Source organism: Aplysia californica, unplaced genomic scaffold (assembly GCF_000002075.1).
Source record: "Aplysia californica isolate F4 #8 unplaced genomic scaffold, AplCal3.0 scaffold00176, whole genome shotgun sequence".
Classification (NCBI taxonomy): Eukaryota; Metazoa; Mollusca; class Gastropoda; order Aplysiida; family Aplysiidae; genus Aplysia; species Aplysia californica.
This window is the reverse complement of record NW_004797446.1, coordinates 193224-218509: the sequence shown is the minus strand read 5'-3', so window position 1 is coordinate 218509 and position 25286 is coordinate 193224. Positions and strand designations below refer to the sequence as shown.

Sequence of the window (25286 nt, the reverse complement as noted above, 5' to 3'; positions counted from 1 at the left end):
CAAAGCGTACGGATCAGATTAACGAGTAAATTTCCTCTTTGGAAAGTGGTGGCACAGAGTTCCCCACATCGTATGGATACGATAGTAAAACACGACGTACGGATAGGGTTAAAACATTTTTTGCTCCATATAATTATGCAGTAGAATTATTGTAAGTAAAAATCTCTACAAGTATGGAAATCTGTGCCTGTCATAAATGTGTATATTATTTATTAAATTAGAAATAGAAAATTCCACTGACACATGGTACATACACCGTACACATTCTGCTGGGGCTCAACAATAATGGCCTCTCTATCTTTCCATTATACTTTAAAGCTTGTTTTTCCCCCCTCTTGTCTTCATACTTATACTCATACAACATTCTTATGCACTTAATTTACTATTCTATAACTTACAACACGCACACAACACACTTATCAGCACCACTGCACTTTTCTGTCAAGAATAAAAGAATATAACATGTGTTTATTTATATATAATATATATATAAATAACACATGCATACTATGATATAAGTGAATGACGTGAATAAGTAATATCATTGGTTTATATGTTGAAGAACATTATTTAAAGTTTGTACTGAAGATTCAACACATGGTTAACTGGGTGACTGAGAAGGAAAAATGTAATATTAATATCCAGAGCTGCCACAAGAGTTACTTTGTAAACCTGTGAACTTTGCTTCCAATGAGAGGAAAGAAAAAGGAGTAACAGTGTTTTGGTTCAGTGTTGATCGATACTCCTCTTACAGATCGATACTCCTCTTACATTTACAGACAATCGTGCAAGAGGCACTTTTCATTTCACGACTGTCCTGACTCTGATTACTGTGTTTGTTGCACAAAGAGGTGAAGAACTTTGCCCCCCAGATAGACCTTCCTGTATTTTTTATTAAACAGAAGAAATTACTGAGAATCAGTTTTGGAATATATGTAATCTGTACCTGATTTCTCTTTTAGCTTTTTCTGGAACAAATATATGATATTTAGAAAGTGATGCTACAAATACCAAACATTTTTGTACAAGTACATGTATATATGTAACTTTCTGTACAACAATATAAAATTTATTTATGTGAAACTGAGGACAGCAGTTGGAAGATAACAGCCTAGCTTGTTTACTTTGCCTTCTTTGAGTGTATTTGCTGCAAGCGTTGCATGTGCGAGCAATCTCAAAGGTGCTAGATATTCTCAAACCATGGAAACTCGGATATAACACAATACGAAGAACAGAGACTTACAACTGATTGTTGTTTAGAACTGGACTTGGCTTAGCCATGGACACTGTCACAATAGAAGTGAAGCAGCTGTTTTTACTATTTCCCCAGCCTCTTGGAAGCAAAAACTTTTGCATTTACCTTCTTGAAATGTTTCTTATAAAATAGAAAGCAATAAGCATTGCATGTTATTTAACCTATTTATGATGTGTGTGAAAATAAAATCAATTTTACAAAAAGTAGCACGGGATCTGACAAAGAGAAAATGCCACTCAGCATACTTGAATTTGAATTACCCTAGCTATGTTAAAAAAGGATAATTTTTCATAGACTACAATCACAATAATCAAGTAAAGAGAACTGTATGAGTATTTTACTCTTCCCGAAATTAACAATTATGCAAGCTTCAAGCTTATTGAATTAATTCTTTGAAAATGGATGGAGAACTATAAATAAGCGTGTGCGTCTTTTCCGACAGTGACTCGACTTTCTGGTTTCCTTTTGACATGGAGACTTTTTGTTCTTGGTTTGAAGAAGGTTTAAAAGCTTGATGAGGTGACTATGTTCTCCTATATATCTTACTACAAGTTAGATCCTCAGTCTTTTGTTCTGTATCTATTTACTTATCATATAAACATTTTCTATCCAACTTGTTCCACCCTCAGCATGATAGAGACTTGAAAATATCTTAGTCTTTGTAATAGAATGATACCATTGTTTTTACACTTCTGTAATTTATGATGTCATTTAAAAGGATGGATGTATAATTATATTGAAATTTAAAAATTGTCCTTTATATCGCAAACTAGAATTGACTTTTTTGTTCATTTTTAATTGTCTTTGACCATTTTACCTCCATAACTCTTCAGTTTTTGTTTTGTTTAGTAGAGAAAAGGTTACTACATCAGCACAATAACAGTCATCTAGGCAAGATAGACAGGCAGAAACGACAGGGACAGAGGAAGAGAAAAGAACCAGAGGAAAAGAAAAGGACCTATCTACCAGGTGCCCAATAAGCACCCACTTCTTAAATGTTTGGATCAAGATTGTACCTATTCAGTTGAGAAAGAGTGTGGTGCTTTCTGCTGAGCCAAAATTACAACATACTCATGGAATCATTTCTGCAGTAACAAAGAGGAACTATTGAACATTTAGTTTGAAAATTTTTAGCCCAGTTATCATCTCCTGATTAAACCTTTTGCTTCCTGCTCTATATTCCTTGTCATGAACACAGTTGAAACGAGTCCCAAAAAGTAAGCAAAGTGTTTGGGAGACCAGGATCAAATGTAAAAATCTAAATTGTTAATCGTTAATTGTTAACAGAGGTGTCTCAGGCCAGGTACACATAAAGTAAGATAAAAGATTTCTGCCTCCACTTTGATACATGACAACAAAGACACAAACTACAGGAACAGCTCCATTAAAGTTTTATCAAGCCGAAACAACAGATTCTGCAAAACTGACATAGATGGCTGAAAAGGCAACCACCACTGAAAAAAAATGTACAAGTAAATGTCACCACGGTGATTACCAATCTTGCACAACAACAAATTTTACACCAAAAAAACCCCCAAAAGGCTAGAAATGAAAAAATAGAAAACAATCAACTGAGAATGTGTATAGACAACATTTATTGTCCATTTCCAATATTTCAATCACGCTGTGACAATGAATGCAACATTGCACAATGGCTCACGATAGGAATGATAGGTCAATAATTTGCACAAAAACATTTCAAATCTATTCCCCTTGCAAACATCTAACAACACAGTGAAAGCCATCACAATTTGTTTTTAAAATTACGAAAAAGTTATCGTACAGAACTGCACAAAACTTCAGCATGTCATTTCCAATTTGACCAGAAATAAATATCCACTTTTAGCAAGGTATTCAAGGACCACTACTCTTGGACTATGTTCCTTAAAAAAAACTTTTTAGCTTTACAAACATTACAATCTTGTCAGTATGTTAGTGTTTTAGCATCTGTAAAATGGCACTGTACATTTCTAAGGAAGTTGAAAGTGTTTCAGAATGCTATCAGGTCTGCTGAGGTAATAGTAGAATATAGATTGTAACGCGCATAGAGCTTGCTGTTGAGCAGGAATTTGCACTATACCAATGCTATCTATTATTATTATCATCTGGACAATCAAAAGAGACAGAGATAAGAATTTTAGTAACCAACACTAACAGACACGTGGCACCTACGAGAAAATTGGAATGAAATTAAAAGTCGGCTGAGAGAGCCCTGAACCAGAAAATAAACAAGACTTTAAACAATTGTTTCTCGATCAATAACAAAAACAACAACCTGGATCAGTAAAATCAACAAACATTTTCATTTATCTAGCAGGGTACAGATTCAATGACAAATTCAACACCATAAGTTATTTAACAGGTAGGATCTCAGATTTTTTCGTATACCTTTACAAGGACAAAGCTTAGTGGTTCCCAAACAACTCAAGTTAAAAAAAGGACCCTCTGGTCACCCGCTCCACTATTTCGCGCATCACCTTCTAAGCATTTAATACATCAAATCTGAAAACAGCTTCTATCAAACTTCTCAAAAGAGCCATTTAATGCAGTGACTTATTAATGATACAACTTCATTGGTGAAAGGTAGTGATAAAAGGAAATGCTTGACATCATCAGCTCAAGGAATCTGCAATTCCATTATGCCCAAGTTCTCGCAGAGACTCCGACAGCAAAGATCTAGAATCGCGATCTGGGTCCTCTTCCTGGAAAGACAGAAAAAAAAGGAAACATGCATAACTTTAATTTTCGCCTTTAACAATTATTCCAAGAAAAAAAAAAACAAAAAAAACCATTTAGTACGCATTTGCTTTCAACAAGTGTTATTACTTGGTGTGATAGAGGTTGTGTGTTAAAATATGGTGGCTGCGGCCGCGATGGACAGGTGCTCGTTTTACACAGTTAAATTATATAGAAAAAACGCAAGGGGAGAATGGAAAGTGGCCGTTTGTACAGGTGGCCGTCTTATAAAGGTGGCCGTCAGGGCAGGTTCGTCTGTATTTGACAACTAAATAGGTATTAAATTTTTTTTAAATTTAATTGCAGGCCAAAGAGCTAGACATTTTGAAGAGCATTACTTACCGAGTAGACTTGTAAGAAATGTTTTCACTTGTGAATTTGAGGATTTTCACATGGCTTCATTCAGATGACAGCAAAATCATAAATCGATATTTGCTGATATTTCACCACCTGCCCCTTAGTAATTCAAAATTACTAAATTCCAGAGGTCAAGCTTTATCAAAAAACTCTTGGAAAATGCACTTGAGGTCATACTTGATGCAGTATGCAATAAGATTTCAACAGGTCAAGGCTACAGTGAGCTCTAAAGGACAATATGTGAAAAGAAAGTAAATGGTCAATTTGTTCAACATAACTTTTAGTCCAAAGAGAAAGTCAAAACCAACACAACGTATTCCTCTTTCCCCTACAGTCCGACCGTATCGATGGGAGGCCTACTACAGAATGTGACAGAGAGGAACAAACACAAGTGCAGTTCTGAGGGTGGCGGGTGCACTGGTATGGTTTGCTCCTTCTTTCCTATCAAAGATCTATCGTCTTTATCTCTCCTCATTCATTTCTGTGTATGTTACTCTAGTAACACCCTTTTTTTGGGGGGGGGGGGTAAGTGTTTTACAGCGCTCGCAACTGCATAAGGTCATATGAACATATGACACACCAAACATTTTTAATGGTAGGAAATTTTGAATTTTGCCCGGGTGACAACCGAAGCCTACTCTTATCCATTTTGGACCACCAAGGGATCTTTAATGAGCGCAACTTGCACACGGGACCTCCGAGATTTTTCGCCCTTGTCCAAGAAGGCTAGGTGTAGATCTTTTCTACCAGAAGTTCAGGGGTATGGCTGAAAGACAACAGTAAGAAGGAGCCAAGGAGTAGCAGTAGAAAGGCTGCAGAAAGAGTCAGGAGCCCAGTGGAGGGGGCAAAGCAGGTGAGGGGGTGGGGGAAGAGAGTGGAGATGAAAGCAGATGACAGAATATTGCAAGAGAGAAGGAAACAAGGTGAAAGGAGACAATTTTAGAGAAGAAAAATTTTCCGTCGCAACCCGGGACCTTTGAATGAGAGGCGAACACCTTAACCTCTAGGCCACGAGAGCCCACAGTAACACCTCTAATCTTTAGCACTTATATGACCTATTTTGGAGAGAGCAAAGGAGCATCAATGAACATGTCCGGAATGCAAGGATGTTGCTTCTTGATGCAATGAACAATGACCTATTTGTGTCACAAGTGCCGTAAAACTTTTACTACAACTAAAACACAATCCTCTCACCTGCCACACTGTGATCATGGACGCAGCAGCCTCACCAGGCTCAGGGAAGGACTCCTTGAAGTAGGCCAAGTCATCAGTGGGCACCCCGAGCTTCTCCCCAAGCTGCGTCCACTTGCTGCCCAGCTGGTCCGCCACCGACTGGATCTGCTCTTTGCTCAGCTGGCCTGACGCACTCGCCTCATCTGCAAGATGATTTATTATCCCATTTTCAGACTCACATTGAGTAATTAACTCTTTCCCATCATATTTACCGATACACCAGTGCCTTCTTTTCTTTATACATTTTGATCTTTAATAGGAACAGTGAGATCCAGAGTAGCTTTTAAGTTATTTTTAACAATAGTTGCTATAAGCTTGGAAACGCTGAGCAGAGTTGTAATTATGCCAGTCACTATAGGCCTTCCATTTTTTTTTTAAATGTTGGTGTTTTTTTAAGGGATAACTTTTGATGATCTTTGAGTTGGATTTTGAGATTATAAAATTACTATAGTCTCCATTTGTTTTTCCAGGCAATATTTTTATGGAAGAAGTCGTAGCACCATATCTAGGAGCACTTCTCCCTGGGTTGAAAAGGCTTTGTCTGCCTTACTAACAAAAGCTAAAAATTAGTGTATTTGCAGCTCAGTCTTTCTAATAATTCCATCAATAAAGTACACATAGCAATGTGTCTTTCATTGTGTGACCCATATGTAGGTAAGCTCAAAACATAAACAAAATGTTTTTATATCCGTGTCATTACTTCAGAAAATTCTATCAATAAAGAAACAAATCAGCTCTCCAAAAAGTTCTCTGTTCTTTGAAAGGAGGGAAGGAGATTTAGACAAATACCTTGATCATCTCCATTGCCCAAGTCATCTTCATCATTGTCAACACCGTTGTTCTCTTTGATGTTGTCCTCGTCATCAGCAACTGACACATCATTCTTCGCTTTTCCCCAGTTCTGAAACAGGCAACCATATATAGGGAAAAATGTTCTAGCCATTCAAAATTTGGACAAGTTGAATCTTCATTGGCCCCACAAATGACCTCAGTCCAACCACTCATCCATTAAACAAACACACAAGACAAGACGTGCAAACCACACCAAAGCTAAATGCAGCTCTTAACACTTTGCCGCCTCATCTCGCCGATTGGCGATGTTTACCACCCAGTTTCTTTGGATTTTCCCCAAAATATGATGACAAAGTGTTAAAGAACTGCCTGTGAACACTTTCTGTTGGTTATTTTACACAAACAAACTGCAAAGAAGACAATTTTCAGACTAAACCATAATTCACTGTCTGGACATAAAAAAGCATGTACCAAATGTCTGATCACAAACTTTTCTTGACACTCACAGGGTGTAACTTCTTGGCCATTTTGTCCACAATGTCCTTGAGGTAGACGGTAAGCTGCAGGCCTGGTGTGTTGGTGTGTACAAAGAAGTGCGGTGACGCACGGGCCAGTAGACGGAACGCCTTCCACTGGAAGTTGTGCTGGTTGATGTCTCTGCAGACAAACAGGAAAATACATCAACAAAAGTAGTCACACCAACGCCAACAAATGTACAGGAAGAATTTTAAAAAAACCCAAAGTCATTTGTTAACTATGACCATTCTTTCCCGAGGAACAAAAACCCCCCCCCCCCCCCCCCCCTCAGCATGCAGAGAAGATTTACATTCCTTGAAATGTGCCATCCAATATAATATCTTAATATCTTAGTACTCAAATATTGCTTGTGAAAAAGTTATCTCATTTCAAAATACTACACTTTTAATTTTAAATTTCAATTTGAGCTGAAATCCAGCCAAAATGTCTTTATATACAACTTCTTTCATCAGAAAACAGATAAGGACTACAGCAAGACTAAAAAGCTGCCGGAGCAGACCACACCAGGGAATATTTGTTTTGTCACATTTCCCAAAACCAAGCACAGTAGTTCTTAAACAAAAATCCTCAACATGTTAGGGGCAACCACAGGCAAGGACTTCAGCTATTAGAAATAAAAACCTTCAGAATAATTGCCAGAGACACTACAGAAATCAAGAGTCTCTTAACCCTTTGTGCCCCAACCACCAGTTGTGGCGTGGTGGAACGTAAAATTGTCAGTACGCTTAGCCATCGGTACACCAGTGAGTGAGATCCCATCCCCAACCTGGCCCGTCTGGGACAAAATGCACATGGAAAACAGTGTTTACCACACAGGATGTTACAGATTATTTTGAAGATCTTTCGAAATCAAATGCTGGTAATGACAATGACTACCCAGAGTGGGATATGGAATGTGTTTCTGCCAATGATATGAATGTGAGCAATATAGGCATGAATCGATCAGCTCAGGAAGAGGGGCATGGTAGCCCCAGGGAGTCGGGGTTCAAAAGGTTTTTTAAAAAATCATGACAATACTCCGCTATGAGTCTGATTGTATAAGGTTTTAATTCCCCATCAGGACAATTTAGATCATTAGGAGGCAAACAGCTTACAACTTACTTTTCAACGCCATCCCGAGCTGAAAGGGATACAGCATCTCAGAAGAAAGACTGACGCTCATAAAGATAGAAACCAAACTCAAGTCTTTCGTGTGGATGGTGAAGATCCTAAGAAAAAGCACAACTTACTTGTACTGTTCCTCCACCATGGCCTCAGGGTCTGCCTGCTCTATGGAGTTGGAGAAAAAGTCATCCAACTTGGGCAGGAAGACACGCGAGTCCGCCTTGCACGCCTCCATGTTATCTGGGTTCAGATTCCAAAGACGAGTCAGCTCAGGTGCTCCCAGTTTCAGCGACTTGCCTCCAGTGGCCATCAAGTCATCACCAATACGTCGCCGTTTGGCTCTATAGGGAGAGAGAGAGAAAGGGGCTTGGTTATTATTTGTTTAAATAAAGAGAAGCACATCAACATACAAACAAGTCATTTTAGGCCATCGTTATACATGTATCATTGAACATGAAAGTACTGCGTGCATCTCTGTGCTGATGCTAAATCTTTGTACATTGATGTTCTGGTATATCCACCCAAATGTTTCCTTGTGGATCAATAAAGTTTATCTTATCTTATCTCAAGCAAGACAGACAGACTGACAGGAAAAATATAGGGAAAGAACTGAAGTTGTTGAACCTACCAGTCTGGATTCCACACAAAGAAAATAGAAGTGTTGATCTTACATCCAAGTACTGACCACCCGCTACTCACTTTGCCTTTGACTTTCCCTGATCCTTGCCCTTGTCTTTGATGAAGCTCGGGCAGCTCTCATTTTTCCAAGTATTCCAGTGCTCTTCTCTGTCCAGGATGTGCTGCAAACATATAAACCATCACACAAACATGAACAAAGTAGATAGTAATTACATAACTATACCATTGTAAATTTGGCACAACTGCATAGATTTGCACACCCTTAAAAAAAACCTGGCTACAAGATGCACGTCACCACAATTGCCTTCAAATAAATAATGGTCACATGACAAAGCCTCCATTCTATGAATCACCATGGCCAAATGTTCTTTTTCTCCATGATCTGCATTCCTCACCAAGCCCATAGAACAAACTAATTAACTAATTATAGCTACTTCAGCCTATATTAGAACTGACAAAACATTTGTGGCCTTTTCCCAACAACATGTGTTATAAACAAAATGTGAAGAACCCCATACCTTGACAGAGTTACAGAACTGTTCCCCATGGGGTGGTGTCTCACACAGCAGCTTGATGATCTTTTCCTGAGACTCTTTGATCCACTCGGACTGCTCCTCTGTCAGGGTGTGAGCTTGCCTGCCACATGAACAAACAAAGACAATAAAATCTTCCCACACACAGTTTCCCATTTTACTCTTTTCTGCTCATATGTGCCATTATCATTCCATTTATGCTACCATACATCAAATTTGTATGTTGTCAGGAGAACATATACAAACTACAATCAACATGGTGAGGTATTGGAAGTACAAACGCTTTACTATTCTTGGTTATCATTGTTAGTGGTAATAGTTTTGTTTGAAAAGATTCACTTCAACAAGGGAGGATAGTAACTGATATTCTCAGATTCACAACATTTGGGAACCAGGACATTCGATAAACAAACAAAAAATTGGAACATTAAGAGTTAAAAGAAAGAGCCTCCCATGTGCTTCAACAAATCTATGGGTCAGTTTTTGGCTCGACAAAGTCCAAGTCCAGCCGCTTAGGAACGCAGGAGCTTCCCGTTGGCAAACAAAGCCATATGGGGGCTCTCGTGGCCTAGAGGTTAAGGTGTTGGCCTCTCATTCAAAGGTCCCGGGTTCGATTCCGGGTACCGACCAAAAAATTTTCTTCTCTAAAATTGTCTCCTTTCACATCCTTTCCTGATCTCTAACAATGTTCTGTTGTCTGCTTTCATTTCCACTTTCTGCCCCCACCCCTCACCGCCTTTGCCCCCTCCTCTGGGCTCCTGACTCTTTCTGCAGCCTTTCTACTGCTACTCCTTGGCTCCTCCTAACTGCTGTCTTTCTGCCACACCCCTGATCTTCTGGTAGGAAAGATCTACACCTAGCCTTCTCGGACAAGGGCGAAAAATCTCGGAGGGCCCGTGTGCAAGTTGCGCACGTTAAAGATCCCTTGGTGGTCTAAAATCGATAAGAGTAGGCTTCGGCCGCCTCCCGGGCAAAATTCAAAATTTCCTACCAACGAAAAAGTATTAGGTGTGTCCCGCGCGCTCATATGACCTTATGCAGTTGCGAGCGCTGTAAAACCCTATACTAAACAAACAAACAAACAAACAAAGCCATGAACCTTCATGGCTTTCCTTTGTCAGATACTCATCAGCAAAGGTTAAGTGTGCCTACAAGATGGGAATGTAGCTTTTTGTCGCAGCTTTTATCAAAGGGTAAAAAGCATCAAAATTACCGTCAGGAGATGTGGCACAGAGATATCTAATCATCTTGCATCCTCTACCACAAGAATGCTCATGTGACTTCACAAGAACTCCTTCCTTTGGCTGACCTGTACATACCAATTTAGCACCAATCTCCCTCAAGGAACTCATAGCAAAGCAATCTATTAGAAACATAATCCCATCACTTAAGTATCCCCCTCCCCCCTGCCCTCCTCCCCAGCGAAGTAAGACCAAAACAGCTGGGTGAACTGTATGAAAAAAGGAAAACACGTTAAGGTGCCTTTCGAAGGGATACAATGTCCTTATCAAAATGTAGACATTTTCCACTCACGTTTTGAACTTCACAGAAGCCTTCAGGTAATAGAAAATGATGAGGAACTGCACCAGAACATATCGCCGGAAGTTACTGTCGTTTAACTGTAAGTTCAGCAGCTGAAATGACAGAGTTGACAAATATGGGTGAATCAAGAAACAAAATAAACCTAACATTATTTCAGGAGCCTGACCAAACTGTGATTAGAAAGCTATATGGGCAACATACACATGAGGAGAAACTAGCAGTGCAAAAATAGTCATATAGAGCGAACAAAAACTCAACTCTCCTAAAACGATTGTGAACGTATGAAGTACCCATCACCTCAACTTAGATCATTTAGGATGTGGGCTACCTGGACTGTGTGGTTAACAATATTCCAAAGGCAAAGACAAACACAGTCAGCGCTATCTTTCCCATCTAAGAATAAACTTCAGTCTTCAGAGAGCAAAGTAAGGCCTAACGAATATGTGGGCTCACCTTTCTCACAAACTTAAGAAATGATCACACAGCATTAGCCCGTTTAATACCGGTGCCAACAAGAACTCAAAAGCTAGGAAGCCATCTAATTTAAAGCATATACAAAGTGAGAATATAACATGTTAACAAATCAGGAAAGTATGTCCCTCCACAGACCTTTTCACTGGTGAGGTATTTGGCAAAGAAGTTCTGTACTTCTTGGTGACTCTGCTGCTGGGTGAGGACTTTTTTGCGGCTGGAGGATAGGTCATCAAGTTTGAAGGTGGAGAAGACAGACATCACATCACCGGCATACTGCAGAGACAAAGAAAAATAGTTGCACTGAGGTTCAAAAATGGTCACTTTGTTAAACACAATGTTTCTCTATAATTGTTTTAGCAAGAAAAAAGGGAAAGAGAAAGAGTAAAAGCCAAAGTAAAAAGAGAGTTGCTCTGCTTACCAGAGTCAAACGGAAGAGCTGCAACGCAACAGTAACAGTGTCATTTGGTGTGGAGAAAAAAGCATTTTAAAGGAAGAAAGATGTAACAGACACTACTTAACAAAAGGGTAATTACTTTTAACGTTTATTATTATTTGGCAACTTTCCACATGCGAGAAATTAAAAAAAGGTATACCCAGAAAGTACGAGATTCTCTAGTATTTACAAATAAAGTTCTTCATAAATCAATATCTTCATTCAAAACCTTCTTTTTAACAATTTGAATTAAAAAACTCACAAAAGAATTCTTCACAAACCACACAGAGTTGTCAATACATTTTCATCTTTTTTTTCAGCTGAAATACCTAAATGTTAACTCCAAATGAGCTCAAATAATCAACATGTCCATCAGGAGTCAAATTAAAAGATACATCAAGAATGGTTTGCTCACCTGTGCAAATGTCAGCCACGATGTTTTGTCGTAACATTGGTTTGGCCGACGAAAAAAGTCTTGCAGAGCCCAAAACTTTCGATACAGGTGATAGTCAATAGGAATGGAACTGAAAGACAACATGTGGAGAACATGGTGTAATGTCAATGTTAAAAATCTCAGCAGCAACACAAAATCTATCCTGAAAGAAAAAGAAAGCTTTTTTTTTCATTACCTTGGGCATTAACAATATAGCAACCACTTAATCTAGTATTTAGGAGAAACTTTTCCCGAGAAAAAAAAATTATTATTCATGTCATGAAATGAGCTAAGAAAAAAATCCCAAGAGTTTGACTTCTGCACAGTGCAAGGAGTTGTTTTGGATGAACACAAAAGATGAGATACAGTCAGCTGAGAATTTCCCCATGCTTTCTTATACACGATTACTGTATGATTACATTGAGGATCCAAAATAAAACTCTAGAAATAGTATGACATCACAAGTAATTCATACTTCGACAGAGTAGTGGGTTCATCTACGTCCATCGGTTTCGCTTTCGTCTCTCCATTTGTCTGTAAAAGAGCAAAAAGTCACACAAATAAAAGCCTTTCTCATTGAGAAGCACAAAAGTACTTTCACATCGATATTGGCATGGAACAATGGAAAAGAGACAACATGATGATACACACAAAGGAAGCGTTTGTACAATCATACAACATTATTTCATCAGAGACAGATAAGGACAGCAGAAACACAGAAAAGAAGTAGAAGAAGCAGTCGGCACCGTTGCTCCAAAAGAAATAAAGAGAGATGAGCAGTGGAAGATGTTAGTTATAAAAGCCTTACTTTTTGCTTTGCCCAAAAACACAGCACACACAACTGAAACAGTTTATAAGTTAAATACACCCACAGCTTCCCTTTTTGTGTTGGTTTTGTGGCAAGCTACATTACAAAAGTCAACGGACCACCACCTGCTCCACTTTGCAGCTCTAGGTATGTTCAGACCCTTCTTTTTCGCTTCTGCACAAAACAGAAATACTTTACACCCCACAGCTCCCAGTTACACATAAATACTTTAAGCCACAAAATAAATCATTGCCTAAATGACAACTGCAACTATCAACAAGCCATTATCATTAAAATTTAAGCATTCATTTTCCTTGTGAAATACAGGATTCGTATTTAAAGATAACAAATGAGAAAATTTGTTGTTCCATACTGATAAACATTGAGTCATACATGGGCCTCCGGGAAGGAACTAAAAGAAAACAACCCAGATATTTAGACTTTGCACTTTCAACTTGAAAGATTGCGAACTGAATCAAAATGCAAATGTTCTATTATAAATCGGCATAAAAGTTACAAACAAGTACCTTTCACCAGAAATGTAGAGCCAAATCGGACCAAGACATAGGATCAAAAGGACAAGATTTGAAGATTTGTGGGACTATGTAAAAACTGAAACCATCCTGTATATTTCAATATACTTCCAAAACAATTGCACAAAAATGTCAACTATAAACTGTTCATTTATTTCATATGGGTACGACTGTGGGTCTATTTGTGATGATGAGCATATTATTTTTTTTGGTATATATATATAACGTGTGTGTGTGTGTGTGTGTGTGTGTGTGTGTGTGTGTGTGTGTGTGTGTGTGCGTGCGCACGTGTGCGTGCATGCAAGCATAAAAGCGAGCAGGCATGTATACGCATGCACATTTGAGTGTACATTTGTGTGTGTGGCGAAACACCAAACCAATGTGCCAGTGTCTGGACAATTAAGATTAATCTTATCTTATCTTAAAATATTCACACCTCCTCAGTCTGGCCCTGCCTTGCATACACTGTGACATTGTCCAGGTTAAACTGACTGGCAAGGTTCAAAGCTGAGAATGAAAACGAAAAAGACCAGAGTTTTAAAAGAAACAGTATAATGATCAAGGGAGATACGACAGCTTAACAATAATAATAATAATGATGATAATAAAGATTTCTCCTACAGCGCCCACTCCCCGGTGGCTCCAGTCACTTCATGATCAAACAAAATTTTTACTTCAAATTCAACAGCTCACACAATGACAGGTTTCACGCTTAATGGCCCATTCAACGTACAACAATCCTTCCAAATATATATACACTTGTAATCTTTTTTTTTAACACTTTGCCATCATATTTTGGGGAAAATCCAAAGAAACTGGGTGGTAAACATCGCCAGTCTGCGAGATGAGGCAGCAAAGTGTTAAGGCACTACATTTATTTTTCAAGCTGCTGTTATTCTAGAAAAAGAAACAAGTATCAAAAATTGAAAGTAGGCAATGTCACTTTTTAAATGTTATTTACGTGATCAGAGTGAAGTCATGAAGACTTCTATCATGATTTTATGTAAAATAAGGGGACTTCAGAAAGCAAAATTTCAAGATCATTTAAAATTTCAAAAATCTGGGAAACAGGAGAAAAATGTACATTTCCATCTTCCAACCAATAAAATTCACAGAACAAAACATATCAGATTGTATTGCAAGTACATAAAAGCCCCTACCTGATTTTTCAGACAGTGGGAAAAGTCTGGACAAGAACAGTTGTATTCTTCCGCAAAACACAGTGTTTTGAGACTTGGAGAGTCTTCTTATAAGATCTGAAATTGTTTTTCGAACGGGTTAACCAAGAAAAGAAAAACATTGTTAAAAAAATCAAAACAGCAAATTCAACATACATTGCCAACAAAGATGGGCTTTCAATGAACAACAAAAGAAAAAAGGAAAGGTCCATTATTGCTAATGTCAATGGCAAGCTCTCAAGTAAATCTTGCTTTACCTGTGAAACAATATATTGTTCAAATCAGTCAAGAACTAGCGGCCGGAGATAGTGCAGTGGTAAACCTTACATCTCATTTTGAGGGAATGTAAACAAAAACTTAAGTGTCATTTTTACACTTCCCTGACAATTTCAAAATTCAAAAAATGGTTAAACCCATGAAAATCAAGGCAATACTTACCCAAGACTGACAAAAGTTTTGATAAAATAAAAGAGTTATTTTAGAATATATTCCCTTCAAACAAAATAAAGCATTTGATGCACTATGTGGTGTGCCTTCAAAAGGAATCAGATTTTGAAACACATTATGTTTTGCATGGAAGGGAGTGAATTGAAACTGACAGTTATCATAATATCTTTTAAATATTAAAAAGAAAGAGAGAAGAGAAAGTACAGCTGTTTATTCTTTGACAGGAAAATCAAGGGAAATTTAGTTTCTTTACAGAGACTAAATTAGAAATGTACAATAACTTACCATTACACATCCTCAGGAGATAATTTTTCCCTGATTCGTAAAAAGGATCCTGTGAACAAACAAAATGTAAGGCTGTACATTCATCAACAAAAGTATAAAGCTCAACTACCAACCATATTTCAAACATTCGTAACATCAAAGTCGACTTAAAACAATCAGCTGCTGAATAACTCAGTAAAAGTTTACAGACCAAAGTGATATTATAATAATCTCATTTTGCAACAAACTTAGAGGTTGGAGCAGGGGGGAGGAGAGACCATTGACGACAGTCAGTTCATCTAAACTCCTATAGATCATAATCAGTATCCCCTAAACTACAAACCAAAATAAAGTTACCCACAGGCAATAATAAAGCATATGTCAAAGAAACAAAAAAAATATTGAGCAGGCCTCATTAAACTCTCATAAATTCTAAATCAGTTTCTAAAAACTAAATTTTATGCCCCACTTCATTTTTAAGGAAGACCACTTTGCTCCGAGACAAGAAATCAAGCCACAAGGAATTTTTTTCCTTGTAAAAATTTTTTTTTACGTTCTTCAGTTCTAACCAAGATCTACCACTTGCTGATCAGAATTGAAATAAAAATATGCCACAGTGGCAGACTCTAAAAACTTACACCAAATCAATGCTGGTATACAAAACCTACCGATTTCCAAACTGTAACTTTGTCCTCCACAAGGTCAAAGATGTCTTCACAGCGCTCCAAGGTCAACATATCAAAGATGTCCGCCATCATCAGGAAAGGCGTGGAAGGTGAGCACATATCTGAAACAAAATATGCACGTAAAGCATTCAACAGACCATATCTGAAATGCACTTGACTGTATTCTGTGTAAAAAAACATACAAACTTGATTGTACACTTCATGTATGTTCCAACCAGATATTGCAGTCAATTGTAAAGGAAAATTATCTGCAAATCTGAAAAGATATTAAAATAATTTGAGCAGATAACTTTTTCAACTATCAAATCTGCACACTACCAGAGGTTTGTCGTAATAGGTAGACCCAACTTTTCCCCAACCCTGAGGTAAGTCTCCACAATAAATCATGCGCAGTCCTGCCAACCACTCCACGGTCACAAATATGAGTTTTCCTTTAAATCCTAAAGAAAAAGAGTTTAGGGAAAAAAATCAGTCTCCACAACCCCAGAAGATTAAGATACACAGCAAACTGACCATGGCAAATAGACGTGTGTTGCAAATATCAACATTTTTTCTTGTCAGTGTTGATCAGTCGTACAAATATTGCAAATGAACACACATAAATATATGAGTATTTTCACGTCATCAGCAATAGGCTGCATTCGATCTGACAAAAATGGAAATCAAGATAAAAATTGGTGTCTATGCAAATCCAAATGAGGTTCTTCAACAACCAACGGGAAATCAGGGAGCTCCTCTGTTATAAGAATACTTGGCTGGTTTGCAAGCATGCTTGGTTCAATCGCATAAGTGTCATACAAGTTTGATCTATATTTCTCTTATCTGCAATTTGTTTTTAAAGTCATAAACCTGTTACAAGCACATATGATTTTCAGTTTTATTTTCATATTTGTATACCAGCACTGGTTTTCTCCCTCAGCATATTACAAAACTGTCTGAAATCAAGTTAGGGAGGTCACACATTATACAGTTTATTTCCTTCTTCCCATCCCTTTCAAACATTTACGATATATTTGAACATTCACTTATTAATTCACACTACATTTGGGATGGGATTACTAATTTAAGCTTTGCCCCGGAAGCTGACCTTAACAGGCCTATGTTACTATCACTTTCAATGACTTAGATGCTTCTTGTTCTATCAAAGAAGACTATGTATTCGGGACAATCAAGCCTAAGATCATGGGTGTGAAAAATTTCAGCAAAGATCGACAAATCATCCTCCAACCATGCCTGCCTACACCAGAAATGACTCCGAGCACCACACCTGTTCACTTGAGCCTTTAAAAAAAATTTTTTTAATTGGTGAAAAAAAAATGTGCATACATTGTAAGATGCAGACCTAACAATACACAAAAAGATTTTAAAACATCAACAGTAACCTCAAAATTATCATTTAGTTTTAGTAAGTGTTTTACGGCACTTGCAAAACAATAAGGTCATATAAGTGCTGAAGATTAGAGGTGTTACAAGAGAGTAACAAACATAAAAAAGAAGGAGAGATAAGGACGACAGATGTTTGATAGGAAAGAAGAAGCAAACCACACCAGAGCACCCGCCAACCACCCACCCATATCCTTCTACAAAGACCCATTTCACCAATTCCATATTACAAAGAACTCACCATGCCTGACAGCCTGCACTGCAAACGTGATGACAGTTTTCAAGTCTCCACTGTCAGAGTCCGTTCTCTAAATAACAAAGAAGTATATTAGAAAAAAATAATCACAAGAGTTTTATACCGTAAACAAATTACCACACAGCCGCCCATCACAAAGATTTTGTGAGGACATACATGAGATGAGAGCTAAGACAAACTGACTCAGAGAACTAAGAAGGGAAGACAATTTAATCAGACAGGAAATACTGTTGCTAATGCAAAATACATAGTGAATCTGCAACAATTAAAGCACTGAATGTAATTAAATGAAAAGATTGATATTTTCCTAATTTACAATTTGTCCCTACTTTATGTATAAAAAAATCTTGCTATGTCAAAAACATTTTGCTTTTTCAAATGTTAGCTTTAGTTTTCTAAAGGATGCTGACTATTCATTAAAAGAACAACATACAAAAGAAGTCACTAAGAGCAAAAACTTATTCAGATTTTCCACATACAGCAAAACAGATACGAGAACAACTTACTATCAACCTGCAAAGAATGTCCCGGAAGACTTGATCCAAGACAGTTCTCTTTTCCACGCTCCTATGAAACAGTGATAACAAAGGGACAACAATTCACTTAAACTCTCAGACATAATGAATGCTGTCAAATGTACACAAAAGGTTATTATTGCGGTAAATACAGCAAGGTTTAAGATGCAGTGTCAGTGTTACTGAACTGAAATGATGAGCAGTTATGATACCATAAATATTGAAGGTATTGGGCCAAGTCTACAGCAATCCCCCCCCCCCCCTACAACCCCTGAACATGATTTCATGGCCCTCAACAAATACAGTGGTAGAACAGAATAAACCCAGATGTGTGAAAGTGGAATAAGCAAAACACGGCATCTGCTAATGCTGTTAACTTACTCATCATCTTGATAAGACTCCACAAAGGATAATAAGTTCTCAGCATTTTTAGATTCCAAAGACGTCTCAAGAATATTCTGCAAAACAGCAAAAACATGTGGTTTAGTATATGGTTGCTTCAAAGCAATTGATATTGAGAGAAAAATGGTAACATATACATCATGTGATAGTATCATAGTTCCATTTTCCCTTTTCTGTTGTCATTAACAATTTGTAAACGCCAATCGTGTGTGTTGGTTGTGGGTCCCCCCGCCCCCCTGATTTTTTGAAAACAATTGGTCTTTGTGGCCATATCTGTGTTCAGCAGCCAAAGATATTTTGTTGCGCCCCAATATACTAAAACTAAGTAAAAGGAGTCTTCTGGGTCAGGGGGTGGTTGTAAAAATTACCATGATTTGTTATAAGCCTGACAAGACCATCATTCAACCAAAAGACAGTAGCCATAAAAGTGAGCCATAATCTACAGTTCAAGGGACTACCACTCTTTAAGAATATCTGCAGGAATGTCTTAGCTGGCCTTCTAAACTCTTTACCATCTTATTTTTTAAGAAGTTGCATTTTTTAGTTCTGACTTGGATTCATCTCTCATTGCTGAACTCCTTTTCGCCAGAAGTACAAAATAAAGTTGAACCTGCCCTATGACGGCCACCTGCATAATACAAACCTGTTCAAACGGCCACTTTCCATTTTTACCCCTCTTGCATTTTTTAAATAATAGCAGAGCACTGACTGCTTTAAGTTAACCAAAAAACCTGTCTAAGATGCCCAGGTAATTTGTAAATCTCTTGTAGCCCAACTCTTTGTCCTCTGACGCTGAGGACGAACTGCCACTATAATCTATTCACCTGTCGCTTTTGAAGTCTCTCCACTAAATACTGAATGAACTGATCATGTTGCATAGGTCTATCCCACTGTTCACCAAAGCTGACCCATCAGTAACAATTTAAGCTGCTGATGAAGGAGTCATGTGATCTGTCAAAGCCTGCCCACAACCCATACAAATAAACCATAAGATAAGAGTCGATGAGATGAACAGACACTCGATCTCTGTTCCCAGTCTGTTAAACAATGTCAATGGACGTCAACATGAACTAGGGACAGAAGTGTCCCTTTTTGGAAGAGTGGTGGCGATTCATTTGTTTGTTTACCATGGCACTCGGTCCTCCTCGTTTGACACACTTTACTTTGTTTTACTTTTAAGTTTTATTTTTACCGTTGGCTTGGACAAAATCAGCAACAAAATCTTAAAAAAAGAAAAGAGACCAAAGAAAAAATCCAAAACCCTTCCTATCCTCCCCCCCTCCCATTAAAAAAAAAAAAATTAATTACCAGTAGCTTTAAGGCAGTCTTGAGACTGCGACCACCTCCAGTTGGGAATCTCAGAAGTGCTGGCTTTAGATTTCTTCATTTTCAAAAGTCCTGCCTGCCTAAGGGTGCATACAGACAAGCGGATAGCTAGAGAACGACAACTAAACGCCATTGGCTGATATTATAGTAACAGCCAGCTAGTTTGACCTCGCAAGGGGGATGCCCGCTGTGTCATCTGATCCCGATTCTAAATAGTGATGATTTTGCGTAGCGCGGGGTTTGCACTGGCCGTTTCCAAACTTCTCTATTCGAGTCTTTCCTGGTGGTTCCCCCTACTGCTTTTGCACCTCACAGTATTCATTTGCAAACTTTGCAGTCTCGAATTAGATCTAGTCCATTTGCAGCTCAGAGTCAGGCTATTAAGTCCAAGCTCTTCTGAGTGCTTAATTTCTTGTGCTTACAAAACTTTAAAAGTTAAAAGAAACAATCCGGATCGAAACGGTCGATCATTTGCACTGCGTCTTTGAACTTTGTTTGACCTTGCTTTCGTATGTAGGCCTTCTCTTAGTCTTCTTCTTCCTCTCAGTTTATGTAGTGTACAGATCAGAATCAATCTGAGCAGAAGAAGGGTGCTGCACAATCAGACAATCGAACCGAACAGTTCTGCAAGTTGCAAAGAAAATGCCAGCTCTATTCGACTCGAGTCCGATTAGATTACTATCTATTCTGACTCCTGTCCAAATATGGGTTTTATCTATTCGGACTCGGGTCAGAAAAAAATGTTTTATTTTTTCGGACTCTGCTTCTAAGTGAGTTATTGTGAGTGTAAGGAGGTTACATTAATATAACTGTCGTCGGAGGATTTTACACATAAAACTAGAATTAGAACTAGAATTACCTACTAGGACTGTGTAATTCTGTCAAAATTCACAAAAGACTGCAGTCTCATTGCCCAATGGCAGCGTTTAAGTTGAAGTACACAGTAACCAACAACAGACGTCATGCTGGACCCAATTCAGAGTCCGAATATAATTTTTGTCTAATCAGACTAGATAAGAGTCCGAATAGGCCTAGATCTAGAGATTCTAGTCACTTTGAAGAAAATAATCCGAGTGGGCAGGGTGCCGTCGTGCGGTCGTGTTGCCACCATGACTGACAAAGTGGGAATCCCTCAATGACGTCCAACAAGATGGCTGTTACTATAAATATCGGCCAATGGCGTTTAGTTGTCGTTCTCTAGCTTCCGCTTGTGAGCACACAGAGAGGCAACCGATATGTTTTGACGTATTGGTGACAGATTTACTCCGCCCCGACCTTTCCCAGGAAAAAACATAAAGTATAAAGGACGGCTGTCGTTATTCTCACCCGGGGTGAAAATAAAAATATAATCCATTTTATTCTCACCCGGTCTGAGAATAATATTGTATATATTATTCTCACTTGGTCTGAGAATGCAATGGATTTTTATTCTTAGGCCTACCTGGGTGTTGAGAACTGGTAGGCCTACAAGTAGGCTAATAGGATGATAGAGAAAATAGTTTGTGAATAGTAAGAGTGACCGTTCGTGACCTGCCCAAGAGCGCTAGCCGATTTTTCTAGGTCTAGGCTCCCATGGGGATTATTGTTTCATTTTTTAAAATCTTGAGAGTATGCACGCATATCTTCACCAAAACCATAGATACGCATATTTTAAGTTCAGAAAGGAATTCACTTGAAAGAGTAGATCTAGTATGTTTTTAAAAAAAATAGCCTTAACTGAAAGCTGTTCACTGAAATAATGTTAGTAATAGCTTGTCATTGTAATGTTACAATTGGCATTTGTTTACAACACAAAAAAACTTGTTTAATAAAATTGTTATCCGTAATAGAACCCACGATTATTTTTAACCCTCTTAGCGCTAAGCCATTTTTACCATTACTTCCCTTCAGTGGTAGGTTTATTTTAGAAAAAAGCTAATTTTCAACATGACTATAAAAAAAGCTCATCTCATATCTTTCTTATTTATCATAATTTCTAGTTACAGTAAGAAGGAAAAATGTGTTTTAAATAATGAACTACTCTTATGTCTGGTCAGATGTGTTTTTTAATGATGTTGTTGTTGTTGGTATCAAAATCCCCATCATTTTTGGTCCAGCCTGCTTGGAGATAAGCAGGAATATCGACGTCCCCCTCTGGGCTTTCCTCGTTAGATCTAGATCTACGCCACGATATCCCCATCATTCACACATTGATCTAAATCTTTTATTTGAGGACCTCATCCTTTTAACTCTTTATCACTGTGGTCCGATTCCAGAAAAATGTTGGATAAATCTGTGTCTAAATCAGCTGACGAATCCGACATTTTGAAAACTAAACAATATCCCAGAAAATTGCTGATAAAAAAACTCCCAATCGATCCCCGACTGCGAAATGCGCGGCCATCGGCACTAATAAACGTAGCTCTGGTGGACTGTAGTCACCAGCAGTTTAAAAAATGGCTATTCTCATGTCAGCGGTATAGTTTCTACACTCATGTCGGATCACGACCGGTGGTCGTGAACCCAGGGAAGGGAGGTATTCGAGTCATCACGACAAATGGTCGTGATGTGCACGCAGAGGGTTAAGGCAGTGCCTTGACTCTCTCTAGGCTTAAGTTTTGTCTTAATTTTGATAGGTTAAACCATTCAAGAGTAAAATTTTCCATACAGAAACAATAATTAGCAACAAAATGTGACGCTATTTGCTCAAAAGATAAGGTTTTCCCCCAAATCGACAATAGTTGCCTCCCGCGGTCAAGGGCTGGCTCGCCTGTTGGTGATTTTAGTTGCCTTGCACGCTCAGCGGAGTGAGAGAGGGAGGAGAGTTTTGTCGCCTGGAGCGTTCAGTGACAAGGGGTCCTATTATGCTCGAAACGAAAAGACCGGGTGAGAATAGTAGGCTGTCTTTATTCTCAATCCGTGAGAATAGTGATCAATCTAAGGCTCTTTTTCGGTAGTTTTTCCCACCCCACAATTGTAATTCGCCGGTTTTGGCCCCAAGAATACAGGGGTTTCAGGGGGGCTTGCCACCCTGACCTATATAAATATGGTGGGGGGTTTCAGGGGGGCATGCCCCCTTGAATTTCACCATAATTCGATGTTTTGCAGTTGGCCACCTCTATTCTCACCCCGGGTGAGAATAGCGCAAGCGAGTCTTTTGACTATTCTCACCCGGTGTGCGTTCACCATTATAGCCTAGACCTAGGCCAACCAATTTTGCATTCACCCTGAACCACAGAATTCTACACTGTGATAACAGAAAAATGGTACAATTCTGTCTGTGGGCAGTGGAGAGAGAGAGAGAGTCTAGAGAGAGAGAGGAGTAGCGCAAGAACTTTCGGGCAAAACAAAATGGCGACCCGCGTAGTTTGGCTCGATTCGAAAAGTTAAATAGCCGTAGCATCTTTGTAGACGACCAAATTAATTTACTTTTGCGTTTTAACATCATTTTAAAACTTTGTTCGGTCAATTTGATCATCCACACCGATAGACAGTATTCAGAAAGAGACAGAGAGAAGAGAGGGGAGGAGTAGATCTTGCAAGAACTTCCGGGCAAAACAAAATGGCGACCCGCGTAGTTCGGCTCGATTCGAAAAGTTAAATAGCCGTAGCATCTTTGTAGACGACCAAATTAATTTACTTTTGCGTTTTAACATCATTTTAAAACTTTGTTCGGTCAATTTGATCATCCACACCGATAGACAGTATTCAGAAAGAGACAGAGAGAAGAGAGGGGAGGAGTAGATCTTGCAAGAACTTCCGGGCAAAACAAAATGGCGACCCGATTCGAAAAGTGAAATAGCCATAGCATCTCTTTGTAGTCGATCAAATTAGCTTACTTTTGTGCTATAACGTAATCTTTTCTTTGCCTTTATCCATTTGATCATCCATATCGATGGAAAGTACTCCGAAATTAGGAAAAACAGGTCTTGTTTCACACCAAGTGAGAATAGCCTACGGTGGCAAGTCTCACACGGGGTGAGAGGTCGATCGTATTTTTATTCTCACCCCGGGTGAGGATAGCCACTTCCTTTGCAGTTATATAGGTTCGATATCTTAGCTTGTGGCGCATCAAACGTATAGATCTAGATGTAGATCTAGGTCAAGGCTCAAATAAGGGGGGTGGGAACTTCCGAAAAAGCACCCAATTTTATTCTCACCCGGGAGAATACTTCAATAATATCCAGTTTATCCTCACGGTCCCCTCTATTCTCACCCGGGGTGAGAATAGCGCAGGCGAGTCTTTTGGCTATTCTCACCTGGTGTGCGTTCACCGTTATAGCCTAGATCTAGGCCAACCAATTTTGCGTTCACCCTAAACCACAGAATTATGCACTGTGAAAACAGAAAAATTGTAGAATTCTATGCCGTGAACAAACGTACCATTACTACTGTTAGCCTACTAAAAGCGTACAATTTTGTCTGTGGGCAGTGGAGAGAGAGAGAGAAAGAGAGAGAGAGAAAAAGAGAGAGAGAAAAAGAGAGAGAGAGAGGAGTACAGCACGAGAACTTCGGGGCAAAACATAATGGCGACTACGCGGGTTGATTCAAAAAGTTAAATATAGATCTAGCCGTAGCATCTTTGTAGATGACCAAATTAATGACCAAATTAATTTACTTTTGTGTTTTAACATCATTTTTTAACTTTGTTTTGGTCAATTTGATCGTCCACACCGATAGACAGTATTCAGAAAGAGACAGAGAGAGAGAGAGGGGAGGAGTAGATCTTACGAGAACTTCCGGGCAAAACAAAATGGCGACCTGCGTAGTTCGGCTCGATTCGAACAGTGAAATAGCCATAGCATCATTGAAGACGATCAAATTAGCTTACTTTTGTGCTATAACGTAATTTTTTCTTGGCTTTTATCAATTTGATCATCCACACCGATAGACAGTATTCCAAAATGAGGAAAAGCAGGTCTTGTTTAGCACCGGGTGAGAATAGCCTACGCTGGCAAGTCTCACCCGGGGTGAGAGGTAGATCATTTTTCTATTCTCACCCCGGATGAGAATAAGCCACTTCCATAAATCACTCCGATATAGGACACTATTTTCAGCATGTGTGTATAATAGGCTGTCCCACTGAGTTAAATTTAAAAATTGGTATCAAAATATGTGAACAACTTCTGTCTTCTTGAGTCCTGAACCTCAAATTAAATAAAATTCAATAATTAATGACCATCCATGAATGATCATGAAAAAGTCCCAGACTTTTTCTCCTCAACAATGGGTGACCGTCTTACACATGTTCGATTGTATTAGGAAGACCTCTTTTTCATTTTCTGTATGGCAGAAGTTTGCGATAAAATACGAGGTTAATTAGATTATAGAGTCGGTACCTTGAATTTATCTCGAGCCTTGTCAAACTCCAAAACAATACTGGTGGACGCCGCCATGTTTCGTTACGGAAGGGGAATAACTGTGAACGAGTGTTGTAGGGT

General features: G+C 38.6%; 1 protein-coding gene across 1 annotated transcript; it reads right to left on the bottom strand.

Annotated features, from left to right (window-relative positions):
• Nucleotides 1-2827: 2827 nt before the first annotated feature.
• On the bottom strand, nucleotides 2828-25277 carry LOC101852473 (THO complex subunit 1). Its single transcript, XM_005098243.2, has 19 exons — nucleotides 25185-25277; nucleotides 18520-18596; nucleotides 18130-18190; nucleotides 17609-17675; nucleotides 15967-16085; nucleotides 15320-15368; nucleotides 14570-14665; nucleotides 13846-13916; nucleotides 12544-12602; nucleotides 12051-12159; nucleotides 11338-11475; nucleotides 10720-10820; nucleotides 9172-9289; nucleotides 8714-8814; nucleotides 8140-8355; nucleotides 6880-7030; nucleotides 6371-6482; nucleotides 5543-5724; nucleotides 2828-3957 (listed from the first exon to the last, which is right to left on the bottom strand). The coding sequence occupies exons 1-19, from the start codon at nucleotides 25239-25241 to the stop codon at nucleotides 3868-3870; spliced, it is 1974 nt and encodes a 657-aa protein (XP_005098300.1). The 5' UTR covers nucleotides 25242-25277; the 3' UTR covers nucleotides 2828-3867.
• Nucleotides 25278-25286: the final 9 nt, after the last annotated feature.

Excerpts from the sequence above, each read along its gene's own strand:
- LOC101852473 (XM_005098243.2), bottom strand. The coding sequence starts at position 25,241 with ATGGCGGCGTCCACCAGTATTGTTTTGGAGTTTGACAAGGCTCGAGAT. Across the intron at positions 18,597-25,184 it reads AGGCTCGAGATAAATTCAAG|AATATTCTTGAGACGTCTTT; the intron begins GTACCGACTCTA and ends GCTGTTTTGCAG. Across the intron at positions 12,160-12,543 it reads GAACCCACTACTCTGTCGAA|TTCCATTCCTATTGACTATC; the intron begins GTATGAATTACT and ends GTTGTCTTTCAG.